Source organism: Galeopterus variegatus, unplaced genomic scaffold, assembly GCF_000696425.1.
Source record: "Galeopterus variegatus unplaced genomic scaffold, G_variegatus-3.0.2 Scaffold132, whole genome shotgun sequence".
Classification (NCBI taxonomy): Eukaryota; Metazoa; Chordata; class Mammalia; order Dermoptera; family Cynocephalidae; genus Galeopterus; species Galeopterus variegatus.
Window position 1 is genome coordinate 802,722 of NW_007726243.1, and position 16,408 is coordinate 819,129.

Genomic DNA, 16,408 nt, shown 5'->3' on the forward strand with positions numbered 1-16,408 from the left:
GTATAATTCTCTTTTCATCCACACAGTGTGAGGAGGTATCACCACCACCATCACTTAGATAAGTGAAGTCTGATTCAGGGAGGTTAAAAAACCCAGTGGTAGATGGGTGGGGCCAGAACTTAAAGCCAAGTGTGAATGTATACCTGTTTGCTAATAATTACACTGGGTGTGAAAAATACATATATATCTAAGGTTCAGAAAAATTGTGTTTAGTAAACGTGAGGTCTGAGTTTATATTTTAGGTCACAGTCCTAATGACATCACTTCTATAGTTTTCCAGTAGGTCAGGGAAACTGGTATGTTCAGACCGCACTTTTCACAGGGAGATGCCCCAAAGGCTGTTGTCCATCCCAAGTGGTAGACTATCTTCTTTCTTCTGTTAGGCTGATCTCCACTCTACACGTTAGGGAAAAGCAACCAAGGCTGCTCAGACAATGGTGAATCTCAGGCAAACACAGTTTAGGGAAGACCATCATTCAATATTGTGAAATAGTTGAAATATCTTACTTTTATTAAAGTTTTTTTTCTACTTTCTTAGTGGATATGGTACATTCAAGGCACATACTCTATGGCCAGTAGTGTGAACATAAAGAAATATATTTGAATAATATCTTTAAAATATTTCAAATTTTTATTAAATATTTTTATTCAGTTTAAGATCACAGTTAAAGTACTTTAGCATGTTATACACATGATTTACATGTGCAATTTTTAGAAATATCAAATTAGGTATAAGATTTTGAAGAAAGAAATTATATAAATGTGTATATTGACTTTTACTACACATACATCTAAGAAAGCAATAATTCTGTTGTACCATTAAGTAGAAATCATTTATTACATGGCATGTTTACACCAACTCTAAAGAGAACCAAGCCAATTTCTGAAAGCAAAAAAAATGAATGATTCGGTCATGCTGAACTGTCAACAGACTTAAGACCTGATGGTCAAATGAAGCTATGGTTAATTTATGACATGTAAGTAAGCAATTCAAACCTATGAGAAAAGTTCTTATCGGGTATGTGGAATCTCAGGTGGTTTTATTCTTTTCTTGACAAATTCCTGAGAGCAAGAGAATTGTTTAGCACTAATGAAATGAAAAAAATGTTGCTGAGCTCCAGATCACAAACCTTCCCTACCAACCCCCCATTCTGCTGAGGCACTAATGTGAGCGGTTCAGGGGACATGAGCCCACCCCTCTGGGGGGCTGCAAAGCAAAATCAGTGTTAATTAATGAAACATGCATGTCTCTGTGATTTAGGTTAGAGCTTGTGAGGTAAGCTTTGCTTTGCGGAAGGGTTTGGAGGCATTGAACTAGATCCTTGTTACATAGTAACCAGTTCTGGCCCAAGTTATCAGGATATCTTTGGAAAGAGTAGTAAAGTTCACAATAACTAGTTCTGTGCATAAATATCAATTTGAGGGCATGATCAGTTTTGGCCACTGACTGCAAAAATAAAACAGTGGCCATAAGACTTTTAACTGTAAGGTTTCCCTCTCAATTTATTAGTATAAATCATACCACAGATAGAATTTGGCCAGAAGAGGAATTTTTTTTTTTAAGAAAATGCATATTTATATACTTGAAGGAAAGGGTAGCACAGACAGATGGGGATGTATGAGGGAATCAAATATATTTGCCTTGTTATTCACCCTTTTGTTGCTTCTTTGCTCTAAAATGTAAAGAAGATAATGTCCCCAGTGAAAAGAACAAAGCCATTTAATATGGAGTAAAATAAAGTTAACTATCACTTCCAAACTAAAGCAAAGCAGTCCATCAAACCCTGAATACTTCACCAGACACATCTGGTAAGATGAACTGAACAACTGCTTTTTTTTTTTTTTTTTATTGTAAGTATGCTGTTAGTCAATCTAGATAAGATAATTTTTAAAATCCCCAAACTCAGTAAAACAAAATCCAAATCTAATTCTTTGGGAATGCTTGTATAAACAAAAGCAACATCTAATTAACAATTAGTACACTTTTTAGAAGGTGCAAAACAAGGACCTATGTGGGGAAAGCTAAATTTCAATTTTCACTTAGCAGTCACTCTGAATACTTTATAGGTCAACTGTAATAATAGCATTTGCTTCTACTGCCCATTTTCAGCAATACATTGTTCTCTCTGGAGAAGGCGGTTTGTGAAGTCAAAACACTGCAGTGGAAAATAGTGGCACTGAAGGTAGAAGCAAAAAAAGACAAACTTTTGAAACAGGACATACTGAAATGAACTTTTAAAGCCGAGGTAGCCCATTAGGATTGGCCTATAAGAGGGCTCTGGGGAGCAGTGCAATCAAAGGTGATTCTCTTCAACAGCATCACGTACACCCCAACACTCCCTTTATAAAGGCTGACTCCAGGCCTTCTGCAATTTTCTTCCTTTTCCCCGACACAACGGTGATGCTTCTCCTTTGCTGTATGGATGCCGTCCTCCAGCCTCCAGCTGCTGGTCTTCAGAACACTTAACGATTCATACAGTAGTTTAGCAGGCAGCATGGTCCCACTGCTTCACATTGATGCCAAATGACAAACTTGGAAGAGAACTATGTGGTATCACCCATCCCACCCCACCCTATGAACAAAACATGTCATTCAGTTTTCAGCTTACTCCTGTTCTGTAGCAATTTATAATTTGCTTGAGATTTTACATAGGTGCAAACATTTCCATACACTGACTGCAGAGTGCGAACAAAATTTTCTGTGACTTGGAGTAGCATCTGAGACTTAATAAGAAAACAACAGGGATAAAAAATGTTGAATTCTACATAACCAGACCAGTTCAGATGCTCCTTTTTGTTCAGTGTTCCATCACTATTCCTTTCTCCAGCAATTTTAATGGCAGGAACTAGAATAACAATGATAATATGGGAATTATCTCACCATGGCTTCAGGACATGGCATTGGTAGAAAGCTCATCTGACAGAATTAAATAAATATTATTTCTGATATTTGTTGGAAAAAGACTGTCAGAATTACAACAGTAAGGTTTATCCTTTAAAAAGGGTTTTAATGAATTAATAGTTTTGATCTAAAATCTGGGAACTAATAGTTTAGATCTAAAATCTGGAAACTTGGGGACAAGAACCTGTATTTCCAATGTGGCTGTGGGACATTTTTCCTTTTCCCAATCTCATATACAGTACCCAAACAAATAAAAACTTAAAGGATGTCTTACAGTATTTTTTCTTTCACTCAGCTTCTTAGAGCTGCAGCTTCAGTTACTATAATATACTCTACACATTTCAAAATTACATAGGAAATACCCAGAATAACTAAATAAATAAAAGTCTAAAGAAAACTGGAACAGTACTGCGTCTCCATCTGAGACGAATCTTCCACTTCCAGCATCGCAGAGGAGGGCCAGGACAATTTTTTTCAAAAGATTTATATACAGGTTTGAATCCAGAAATTAAGGTTAAAAGCATAAATATTGATAATTTCAACTAAATTCAGAATGGTTTCAGAAAGATATGATACAACAATTTAGAATAAAACAAAGCAGAAGAGCATATTTTGGTTTGCTTGAGATATACATAAGGTGCAACAACTTTTTCTCTTCAGGATGTTGTGGGACAAATGTTAGTGTAGATGGAGTTTGCTGGCAGATTAAAGTACACACCATAGCAATATGATTTTCCAAAATAAAAAAGAATGAGAGAAATGAAACAAAAATAGTAATTGGGGTCAGAGGAGAGCACTACATATTGGTCTGAAATATTTGTGCTAACAAATGTTACCCTGAAAACACCAACACTCCTCTCTAGCAGATTCAGGGCAGGAGAAGCACTATTATTGAAAGCAAGACTTTACTCAGAGAACAAGGCGAGTGTCTAAAGAACTATAAAGCTTTGCAGGATTTCTGCTACTCTCAGTGCCTAACTGCTTACAAATTAAGCATTTCTACAAAAAGGTTTTTTTAAAGTATCTGAAAACAGTCATATCCAGTAGGTTGCCCTCCCGCCCCGACCCCTGCCTAAGGGAAAAGCCACTGAGGTTTAGGAAAAGCAGATCAAGTAAGATATTAATCACATAGAAAAAAGTAATCTTTTGCTTCTTTTTAAAAAAAGGTCCCATGAATATACAGCAATCTCTTAAGGAACTCTAGTGAAATGTAATCGGAGGACTGAAGGAGGGTGCTCTGGCAAAAATAGATCTATTCTAATGTGTTCTATAGAATAACAAGTTAGTACCATTGTCAAGGTGCATGTTCTGCACCATACAATTTTGTTGTTTGTTTTTTTTGGATTTTAGCTAATTGTAAGTTTGAAATCACTGCTAGCAAGTGGTCCAAAACTCCAACAGCCACCAACATCAGGACCCAGCAATTTTCAAACATTCACTTTTTGCTTTGAAATTTAGAAAACATTAATAAAACAGCATCATAGTAAAAATATCACACTAAAATCTGGGGCTGCTCACTTGATTTATTTCTACTTGAAAGGGGTTAAGCTATAATCTGATTAATTAGCTGTTTACTAATTCCTTCTTCCTTCATCCCCACAATGAATACACATTTTTAAGGACAACACTCCAATGCTTTGCTGCCTCTTTACCTGCTTTGAAAAAAACAAAAACCCTCTCTGTATTTTTTCAGTCCTGTTAGTATGCGTACATATTTTCCAGCACCGAAACTGAAGTAATATCTACAATGATGAGAAGCTAAACCTGGTCAGTATTAATAGAGTCATTTTTTGTATGGCTATTAGGTCAAATTACAATTAGAAAAAAAATTATCATTACAATTCAGTCAAGTATAAATAAGAAAGCTAGATAAAACCATTAAACTGTAAACTGTCACCATTTATAGATCTAATTCAAAAGCTTCAAACTTGAACTAGCACTGTCAAAATTCTGCCAGTTTGAAAACGATTAAAAATTATTGCTGGAATCCAGTAATTAAAATTTGGTAGTTTGTGCTGTGATGCAAGAGTGGGGAAATACTTTGTGCTATGGAAAAAATACCCTGTAAAATCTGTAGCCTCAGACTAATTTTGATTTATCACTTTGCATCTGTTGCTAGGAAACAAGACACTGAACATCAGGTGGTTAAGTCAATATGCTGAATGTTCTAAGCCAGTTAATCCACTTGGCACTGGCATAAGTATGGGTGGTTTTATGTTCAAAAGCAACAAAACACAAAAAGGAAACAATCTTGCAGGTAGATCTACGACTGAGAGTCCCACTCTGGTCAGGCACACCTCCCTCATTATTTACTCAATATCTCCTAAACAACACAAACTCGAAATGGCTCTAAAAACCTGCAGTGCCAATTAGGCTGTGCATAGCAATTGCAACCCGTCCAGTCTGTCTATGATGGATGTAAAAGAACTATAGCTCCAAGTCCACATGAAGTGAGTGCCTTCAATGTGTTTAGAATAGTGAAGTAATACTAAGGTCACTTCTGAATAATATTTTTGTCTTTTTTTTTTGTTTGTTTGTATGAACAATCCATCGGTCACTTAGACCCCTGTGTAAAAATAAAAGAATCCTCAAGGCATGAAAACATCAGTAATCTGCAGGACTCTTCCCCTGTCTGGGAAAATATTTGCCACAATTTGCCCCAAGCAAATTCTTCTTGGTCACTCAAAGCTAAGAAATAATTCAGATTGTAAGAACTGTAATTCCTCTCTCTCTCTCTTTTTTTGCCAGCAAACTACCACTCTGGTGGCAAATATAAAAGTGCAGAATATATGGACCACAAGGCCGAGCATACACCGCTAACAATGGTACATCTGCCTGCCCATGCTGCTTGGGAGTCTCTGGAACAGGCTTTTTAATATTTACTCTACAATATAAATGTAGGTATAACCTATTATATAAACCATCTTAGAACTTAAATCTCCATGTACAAAAAAGACTAAGAATATCTAATAATAACTAGTGCAGTGCGTCAGTTTTTGTTTTTTTTGTTTTGTTTTGAAAGACTAACTAGGTAATATATGAAACTAGTTTCACACTCTCTGGTTGGTAAAAGAGATGCAGGATGAGCTACAGTAAAGGCAGCCTTTTATAAAGTTACCACCTATTACCGTCAAAAGCCTTCAATAGAAAGCAAAGCTCCAGGATCATTCTGTTTCTGCTCAATATCAGACAGATAATATCACCCTTAAAGATTCTGGGTTCTGAAAGAACAAACTGGCCCAGGATGCTAACTTCTGCTTCAAGTGAATCTGGGCCGTGTAGGGCAACAAGCACTTGTTTGCAGTCTATATTTTCCACCACATGGACTCACTAGCATCCCTTGGTAAAGACAAGGCTAGGGTAGTAGGTAAAGCACAATGTTTTACAATTAAAGGGCGCTTCACTGGTCAGCGCAGGAAATAAGTACAGGAGCCTGTGGCATTTCTTTTGGCTGTCCATCATGGGTGAGCGGAGTTGACCTCTGACCTCTGTAAAACAAGAAGAAGAAAAAAACCCCACTTATTCAGTGTGTGTTATCAGAGGATAAAAAGGGCTTCTGCTGACTTCTTGTTACTTATTTAAATAAAACCATTTTTGTCCTTAGAGTTTCTTTTCTTTTGCTTCTGTCCCCTACCTTCCTTCTTCCCTCCCCTTCTCCCTCCCTTCCTAACACTTCTTATCTCAGTTCCCCTCATACAACTTAACAACATACTCTCTGGTCCCAAACAACTAACCATTTCCATTCAAAGAGATGAAATCTGAAGCACCCCAGATTTGGAGCAACTCCCTAAGAAGTGGAAAACTTTCAGTCAAGGACTGTGTTTTCAGGACAACAATCTTCCTTTTGATATTAAAAATGACACATTCCTTTCCTTGACTTGCCCAAAGAGAAAATTCTCATATAACAATTGGTAAACTCTAAGTTCATTTCTTAAGATATATAATAATACATCCATTTTAAAACTTAAGTCCAATAAAAACAATGACTTCTGAAGAGAAAGAGAGATAGACTGTGACTCTAAAAAAGTGAGTGAAGAGTAAACAATAAATAAACAATGAAACCCTCCCAGCTAAAGAAAAGTGAAGAAAGCAAGTACTAACTCTGGATTAAAGAACGTAAGAAAATGCAGGCTGTTTGGGCCAAAATCAGCACATGTGGAGGGAGCAATCCAGACAGGACTAAAAAAAATCATGGAATTTTCCATCATTTGGATTTGGAACTATGCCAAACATAGCTGATTTTTCATTCAGCTTTTATATAATTACTAGTAAAAAAAAAATACAATATACTTCATGGTTATTAGAAAACTTTGAATACTTGGTAATTTCTATAGAATTTATCATTCTAAAAAGATAAGATTAAGCACCTCTTTGGCATTTGCCAACAGGCCTACCAAACCTAGACATTGCAAACTCACTGCTTACCCCTAAAATGGTCTGTAGTGTATAACACTTAGAAATATGGGAAGTAACAACAGTAATTTCATTGATTTGACCTTTCAATACATACAACAAAAGCAGCTATTTTAAGATTCAAATAATATCTGCTCCATAACTATACCCAAGTTTCTCTTGATGCACAGAAAAGAAAAATAATGTAAACGAATTAAAATATTTGGTTTCAGAATCTGATAATCACTTAAAAGCCCAAGCTATTTAGGATTTTAGAAAAACAAAACGTGTTAGAATCAAACCTCTGGATTAATCTGTTTATTCATGTGTGAATGCTGTAAGCACCAATAACTCAATATGTACACAGCGCTTTGTTCAAGAAAGATGAAATTAAAATGCTATTTTTTTACCTTTAAGATTGACTATCTCATAGTATTAAAAAATTCAAAAGAACCTTTATAAGTATTGAAAAAGAAAAAAAAGTGAAAGATGAAAAGTTTGATGTAAAAAAAAGAGCAAGAGGGAAGGAGAGAGATTGAGGTGAAAGCCGAGGTTGACCAATGGAAAAAGGAAAGGAGTTAGAAGTGCAATGGGTGAGAACTATGTGCTGCAACTAACTAATAGTTCCAGCTCCCAGAAGAATGGTCAGGTATTCTTCATGATTTTCTATGACATGACTGATGCTCGCTTAGGCAGCATGCTACAGCAAAGAGCAACGACTTGAGTTCAAAGAGCTCAGTTCAAATCTTGACTTGGGCACGAATTAACGGCATTCTCTTGTCAAGTTAATTAACCTTCAGAACCATCATTTAAATGGGACTAAAGGGCCAGCCCGGTGGCGCACTGGATAGTGCGCCGCTTGGGAAGCGCGGCGGTGCTCCCGCCCGAGGGTTCGGATCCCACATACAGACCGGTTCCCGCTCACTGGCTGAGCGAGGCGCAGGAGCAACACCGAGGGTTGCGATCCCGTTGCTGGTCCCCGGTCCGGTACGGGGGCAACACTGAGGGTTGCGATCCGTTGCCGGACACGGAAAAAGACAAAAAGACAAAATAAATAAATAAATAAATAAATAAAAAATAAATGGGACTAAAAAGACCCACCTGAAAGGACTAACGTAAGGATTAAATTTAAAGAGATTTCTTCCTTAAAAACTCCTAGTAAATAGGATCTAAACAAAGGTTTGTTCCAACTCCCTGTTTCCTGCATTTTGTAAACCTGTCCTCCTATGTTGGGTTTCTAAACCTAATGTTAAATTTTTCATGGCTAGAGTGCAGGTAATATATTTCTACCCCTAACTCCATGGGCCATCCTCTAATTTATGAACCTAGGTGATGCTCAAGTAATATTTAATTAATTGGTGTGCAACCTGGGTACAATTACATTAAGCCTATAGGTAGAGAGCTGCTAGTTGGTATGCTTTAACAGGTAAGAGCTAAAATTACAACTAATACTCCTCAGGGTGATCTGTCTATCTAGATATTAAGAACACTAACCATTTGTTATGTTGATGATAAAATCCTCGTAATCAATACAGGTTGGGTTTTCCTTATCTGACATGCTCAGGACCAGAGGTATTTCAGATGTCAAGTTTTTTTGGATTTTGGAATATTTTCGGCATACATGCTGATTGAGCATCCCTAATCCAAAAATTGGAAATTATGTCAGCACTCAAACACTTTGGATTTTGGAGCATTCTGGATCTCAGATTTTCAGATTAGGGATGTTCAACCTGCATTGTTCTTTCTAATGGGGGGTTTAAAGAAAAGAAAAAACCTTTACTCACATTTTTTTCTATGCCTGCTACCTAACTTACTACTTTAAGAACTACCTCATTTATTCATCCACCCATTCATTTGTTCATTCATTAACTGATGTAACAGGAACTGCCTAAGCAAGGTGGGGAGCATGAAGAATAAAACCAGTGCTTGGCTTTCAAAATTTACTGGAAGAGACAGAAGCATCAACAAATAATTATGACCCAAGGCGGCAGTTGTTCTAAGGGGTCGTGTGGGGGTAGCATGGAGCACGCAGCCTGGGGAATCAGGGGGATGAAAGAGAGGGCTGAAGACGAGGGCTGGAAGGAGCATCAGTTCACCCCAGAGGACATTCAAAGGCAAGAAGTTGGCTTATCTGGAAAGGAGCAAGTGATTCCACATGACTGCAGGGGGGGGAGTATTGGGGGGCAGTGATGGTGGGGGAAGAGTGTGGAAAGGTTTGCTGCAGCTTTCTGCTGTTGCAAACTTGGAGTCACGGAAGGCTGGTTAACACAGCAAGAGACCACAGTCATGTTTACAAGAGAACACAGGCAACAGTGAGGGGGACTGGAGTAGCCTTTTCTGATCCCTGAATTATCATCCCCCTCTGAATTCTTATATTACCACTTATTTTCACAGTTCTTAGTAATATTCAGGCAGATATTTTTAATTCTCTTTGAATGTGTATGTGTTCGTCTTCTATACTCAACTATAAAACTCCACGAGTGGAGAGGTGTGTGTACATTATCTCCCTCAGAGACTTTAGCAGATTTTAACAATGTCTGTCAGCATTCACCCGCTATTAGCAACTTGCAGTGTACATATGAAAAGGAATTTGACTTCTTGGAAATATCTAGAGGCTATTTGTGAGGAAACACTAGAACTGTAATTTGACAGGTAAAGAGCAAGAAGCAAATAAGCTCACATCAGCACCTCCAGGTTTACCTGGATGTGAAAAAGGAGCAACAAGCCCTACAGGTGGCTATGGAATGTTGACCTAAGAGAAACTGAGGACAGATATGGATTTATTGAGCCAATATGATGACTGCAACCAGGGAGACGCATAGGTCAGATCGCCCTGAGAAATGTGCTCCAAAGAGAGTCAGCAGAGCTTAGCATTTTAAAATCACAAGAATAGGGAAGAAATGAAAGGAGGAGAGGACAGCCCACCTAATCACTCCATCAGTTCTTCTACTGGTTGTACATGACATGTAGATTTGGGATTATTACTAGGTTATATCCCACAGGAAAGGAAGGATCACAAGAAGCATTTTAGGTTATTTTATGGCTTTCTGATGCCATTATGACTGCTTCTAAGTAAATATGGTCTATGATAATATTTTCCAGGACAAGTGGATGTGACTACTGACTTATCCCAGATCTTCCAAGGCACTATAATTTAGCTGCCTTGTTCAAAGCAGGTTTTTTAGGTTATCAACAAGTTGTGCTAAGTTTCAAGCTCTTTTGTACTAAAGATTGAAAGTCAAAGAAAGTAACTCATCTGTGAATAATCCACTTTGAATAAAAATATGAAATACCTGAATTTACAAAAGGCTTTTTTGCCTTCCCGAAGGATCTATTAAGTACCAGAATACCCAATTACACACTAAGAACTTAATATACTTTCTGTGGGGCTGCATTGAGTTCAAAGGGTTTTCACATCTATAATCTCATCTGATCCTTACAACTTTGTGATTCTTTGGGGATATCATTATGCTCAATGTAAGATGAGAAAACTGAGGTCCAGAGAAATAAATTATTTTGCAGCATATCACAAAGAGTTGAAGAAAAATCCAGGCCTTCTGCCCACCATGAGTTAGATGTCAAGATGTTCCTTCCCCTGAACCACACTGTCTTCTGACAGCTGGTACCACCACTGCCACCAACATCATCCTCAACAGCAGTGCTCCCCATGTGCTAGCACTAGGACATTACATTTAATCCCACAGACCATCCCTATGAAATGACTGCCACCTATTTATGGCTTTTTATGGAAATGATATTTACCACAGGATACTCTATACAAAATAAAATACTTGGCTGGCTACATTCCCTTGTTTGTATTTTTCCACACTACTAACTAGCACAAATACTTTTGTAACACCTCATATAAACAAGAGTACTTTTGAACCAAGTCTGAACTCCAATGTATTGTGAAAAATGTCACAAATCACATTGGAAATGTTGACTTGGTTTCTATGTTGTTTTCTCCATCCCTGTTTCCTCACTAACCTGTGCACATTTTCCATCGCTGCCACTTCAGCCAGCGCAGCAAGGCTAAAGAATGCAGACACGGCAGGCATTTCAGGAGTACTGCTCCGTGTCTCCTCTACCTCGGTGTTGTGTGAGCATTCATCATTGCAGTCTGTCTCACTTGCTTTAGGGAGACTCCTCTGCAGTCGCTCCTTTGGTTTGTCATCTGCAACAAAAGAGAAATCTGTCACAAGAGGATCACTCTGTTCTCTCTACAGAAGGGACACTGAGAAAATGCTGTGCCAGGCAATGTGAAAAAAGCTAGTGTTCTTTACTGTTCACTTTTGCTGTCCATTGAATAGTAAGGCTTTTACAGAATATCTTCTTCCCCGGTAACAAAGCTCTTTTATTAAGCTCAGTTTTAACTATGGACAGCGCTGTGCCCTAAAGCTGAGCTGAAGAGAAGCTGTTTTATACAGGGTCAAAGACTGGGTCAGCCTTGGAGTGGGAAGGAAAAATGAGCCTAGGCCCAAATAATACCCCAGGGACTTCTGCAGTGGGCTTGTAGATGTTGTAAAAGGGTCCTTAAAAGCCCAACTGACTAAACATTTCTCAGGAAGCCATGGCATGGCCTACTATGGAAACCTGGACATTTGATATGCTGTAATACAAACACTTAAGATGGTCTACACACTAGATTAATCAATTCTAATGAGATAAAAGTTGCTATTTTGTTCGGAAGACCTACGGGTCCTCTGGTACTACAAAGAGGTGAATAAAATGCTATGCAAAGATACCTGCTGGAAATGAGTGTACTTCCTTTATTATGTAGCAGTTCTAGAGAAGGAGGAATTTTTTTTTAATCATGGTTTTTAGAACATTTTAAATATAGAAAGCAATCGAGAAAAACTGTAAATGTCTTATAGTGGTTTATAAAAGTGCTACGGTGCTTTTCTATGTAAAAGGAAGGATTTTCTAAAATCTTTTACTCTTCCTACATGTAAAAATGATTGAGGATATAAATGAATAAGGGTGTAACAATCTACAAAATAAAAGTCATAAAACAGAATGCAGATTGGAAAGGAAAGGAAGGAAAGGCCTGGTGAACTAAACATTGGGACATCTAGATTTTAGTCCTCATTCTACTTCTACTTAGTTGAATGTACTCAGACATAAGATTCCACCACTTTCGAGTTTCATATCTTAATTTACAGGGTAAAATTCAGGGTCTATAATATGCTTTATGGTTCTGCAATCTATATACACAGAATGCAGGAAAAAGTGCACAAAATTCACTAATTGTCCTCTAATTCTACTCAGCAATTTATCTCTATTAACACTTAGATTTACCCAAATCAGATAAAATGAAATGCCGGAAGTGCTATAAGGCAGAAAGACAACAGCTAACATCACTAATGCCTAACTGGTATAGCACTGTAAGATGTTTGTGGAGATGCTCAGGATCACTCACCAGGCCCTCTCCTTACCCTGGGGCACTCAGGTAATTCTATTACCATGGAGGCTACCAGGAACAGCAAATAGACCACAGGCCACAAATGAAAATGGAGAAATTTACTATTTGACTGGATTAGACCAGAGAACTCAAGAAATCCAGGAGCATTCTCAAGCTCCCTTAGTGGTCTGAATTACCTTTACAGAAAGTACTGAAGGGATTTTAAGGTTCCTTAATCCAGTGGTTTGAATGCCAGATAATCTGGCTTGTAGTGACTTACACAGCAGACCATAAAGAAACACTGATTCTTTCAGTGTCATTAAAAGTCTGGGCTCTTCTGGAATTTACTTAGTCCAGACTATTTTTGTGCATGCTGAGAAAAAGAAGCTGACGGTCCTAAAAATTACCTGTCCTTTCTAGGAATTCAGACATGCTCTTAGAAAAATAGCTATGATTTCAGGGCATGAAATAAGACACATTTGGAAGTCTGTAAAAAGCTACAGAACAGACCCGTTTTTCAGTGAGGAACCACACATAGTTGGCCTCTAGCCATTTGCTGGTCAATGTGGCCATGATGGTCACCTGCTTGCTCTGGTAATCTCTGTCTAAAGCTCCCTCTTCTTACCCAAAGTACCTCCTGCTGGTGATACCCGGCCGTCTGCTGTCCTGACAAGGTGTGTGATCTTGGTTTTCCTTGCTTTTCTTTTTTGGCTTCCCACCAAAGGTTCTTGCATTGTTGTTGGCTCTGGAGGATTGGGAATGGATGGGGCAATTTTAACCTTATGAGCAGGCTCTGTGGTGTTTTTGTCTTCTGAAAATATGGCTGAAATAGGACAAACCATATATAGTTACACACAAAAACACAAGGCACCAACATTGCTCCTGGAAAGAAACACTTCTAAATATCTGACCCACCTGAATGGAGAATTTATATTCAGAGTTTTCAAAGTGTTGATAGAAAAAAGGAAACACTGCCTGTAATTTGTTTGCCACTTCTTTATATTTGCTTTGATTAAGTGCAGAGGATTAAGATAGCTTCTCTCTCTTTTAATATTTTCTAAGCCTTTGGATTTGCAGGTTTGGGAAGATAACATATGCAAATCTGAGTAAATTGTGTCCCCAAAGACCACAAAACCTAGCTTGTGATCAGGGTTCCGTTCTGAGATCCTTTTGGCCAGTTGGTCTGCAAAGGACGGTAAAATGAGTTTCTTTTCTTCTGAGGACACCAAGATTAAATGTGCTTCGTACATTTACATTTATGGTTGTGACATTTGCTTTCAAGTACCAGGTTGGACTGATCAGAAAAGAAATTGTGAGGCGTGACCTTCTTTCATGTTTATTAACTGCTCAGTAAGGATAGGACAAACATTAGTGAAGCTAACATACAAATGAAACGCTCTCCCATTCACTGAATTTTAGGACAAGGTGAACGTGCCTAGTGAGATAATTTAATGAAGTCCCACATGTCAGTAAAGATCATGGAGAGGCTTGTTTTAGGTACCCCAGTTACAATTCCAATAAATCATTTAACAGCACATTCTTATAACCTGAGTCACTGAATCAAGAGTAAGGAAGACACTTGCCACCAAAGACTTTTTTTTTCTTTCTTTTTTTTTTTTAGGATTAGACATGCAAGAGATTTATTGGGGGAGACCTCTGTGGAGGATAAAGGGGAGGAACCAGGAGTAGGCAGGGAAAGTCTCAGATTCCAGTGTAGGTTTGCTGTCTATGAAAGGAGAGGAAGAGGAAGGAGAATTGGGTAGAAAAAGACTGTAGCACTGTTCTAAGAAAGTTTTGTCTAGGCCAATGGGAAGCCCCCAAGCCAGAACTGCCTCTTAGAGGAGTCCTGCATCCTGCAGTAATGGGCTAGAGCTGGCATCCCTGCCATGCTTAGTCATTGGCTGGTTGCATTTCAGGAGAAGCATGGCCTCAGCCCCAAATATAATTGTAGATCCAGAAAGGCAGCAGCTGGGCTTGTCAGTCAACTGTGCTCTTCACAAAGGACATAGGAGAAATGCATATCCATGGCCATCATGCCCTACATAATAGGATAGATTTCCCCAGTCATTTGCTCTTATAGTATTTTTCTTTTCTCAGTTATCACCATTAAAATTAAATTTTTGTTTTCTAAATTTTAAAGGTTATTCTCTCCTTTTGAACTGTAAGCTACATGTAGGTAGTTGCTAAGTCAATGTTGTTTATCACTGTATCCCCAAGATAGGATGGCACATAATAGGTACAAGATACAATAGGAGTCATTATTTTTATCTACTCTCTCCGTTCTGTTCTACACATTCCAAACTAGTCTTACACTGCAGTAAAAATTGCAGATCCCAGCTTAATGTTATTTTCTCTGGAGCATCTTCATTTTTAATATATTAGCAAAGCTTAGCCAAAAGTGGCAAACCTTTGAAAATGGACTTATGATTGTACAAATGTGCACTCATTCTCAGAGAAGTAGAACTCTTAAATTTTTTTGTAAATTCTTTCCAGTATGCAGTGGGTATATTCTTGTACCTTCTGTCTTCTAGGCCAAGAGAGCACTGCAGGCTGGTGATTGCCAGCATCTCTCCAAACAACCTGCCTCCCCACTCCCATATCCTTTACAGAAAGCACAATTTTTAGCAGATATAGCAGAAAGTGATGGGGAGATGGGAATGGGGATGTAAATTAATAAAACTGGGATGAAGGAACCTAGAAGTTGTTGTAGGTGATTCCAAATCAAAGAAGGGCTCAAGGCACCATTCACATGCCAAATATAAAATTAAAAAGCACAAAAACTACATCAAAAGCCCCCAAGTCCCTCATGCTGCCTTCTTCACTGACTCTGCCCCAAGGTTGGGGGTTGAGTGTGGCAGTGAGCTATACCATGCTGAGGGAGAAGGCATATAGTGCTGGAGCCAGGCAATCTAAATTCAGAGCTTGTCTTTGGCATTACTTGTGGCACACTGAGCAAGTTTCTTGGCCTGAGATCAGTTTTCTCACCTGCAAAGTACAGGTAATGATGGTAGTAGCTATGGAGGGCTTTTGATCAGATTTTTTAAAAAAATTTTATTTTGGCGATATACAATGTGGTTGATTATTGTGGCCCCTTACCGAAACCTCCCTCCCTCCTCCCACTCCCCCCTCCCTCCCAACAATGTCCTTTCTGTTTGCTTGCTGTGTCAACTTCAAGGAATTGTAATTGTTATGTCTTCTTCTCCCCCCCGGTTTTTTTATTGTGTGTGTGTGTGTGAATTTATTTATTTATTTTTAGCTCCCACCAATAAGTGAGAACATGTGGTATTTCTCTTTCTGTGCCTGACTTGTTTCACTTAATATAATTCTCTCAAGGTCCATCCATGTTGTTGCAAATGGCAGTATTTCATTCGTTTTTATAGCTGAGTAGTATTCCATTATGTAGATATACCACAATTTCCATATAAGGCTACACCATTCTGCAGTCCCACCAACAAGGTATGAGAGTTCCTTTTTCACCACAACCTCACAGGCATTTATTGTTCACAGTCTTGGATTTTAGCCATCCTAACTGGGGTGAGATGGTATCTCAGTGTGGTTTTGATTTGAATTTCCCAAATGCTGAGTGATGTTGAGCATTTTTTCATATGACTGTTGGCCATTTGTATATCTTCTTTAGAGAAATGCCTGCTTAGCTCTTTTGCCCATTTTTTGATTGGGTTGCTTGTTTTTTTCTTGTAAAGTTGTTTGACTTC

At 38.3% G+C, this 16,408-nt stretch overlaps 1 protein-coding gene across 6 annotated transcripts in view; it reads right to left on the bottom strand.

Moving 5' to 3' along the window:
* Positions 1 to 486: 486 nt before the first annotated feature.
* Positions 487 to 16,408, bottom strand: part of BBX (bobby sox homolog (Drosophila)) — a 284,645-nt gene continuing 268,723 nt past the window's right edge. For 3 of the 6 annotated variants that reach the window (XM_008588833.1, XM_008588813.1, XM_008588846.1), the window contains 3 exons: positions 13,321 to 13,518; positions 11,282 to 11,468; positions 487 to 6,390 (listed from right to left, as the gene is read on the bottom strand). In XM_008588833.1, the coding sequence (XP_008587055.1) occupies positions 6,303 to 6,390; positions 11,282 to 11,468; positions 13,321 to 13,518 (473 nt within the window). In that variant the 3' untranslated portion in view covers positions 487 to 6,302. The remainder of the gene's footprint in view (positions 6,391 to 11,281; positions 11,469 to 13,320; positions 13,519 to 16,408) is intronic. The other 3 variants (XM_008588828.1, XM_008588819.1, XM_008588839.1) reach the window with 3 other exon arrangements.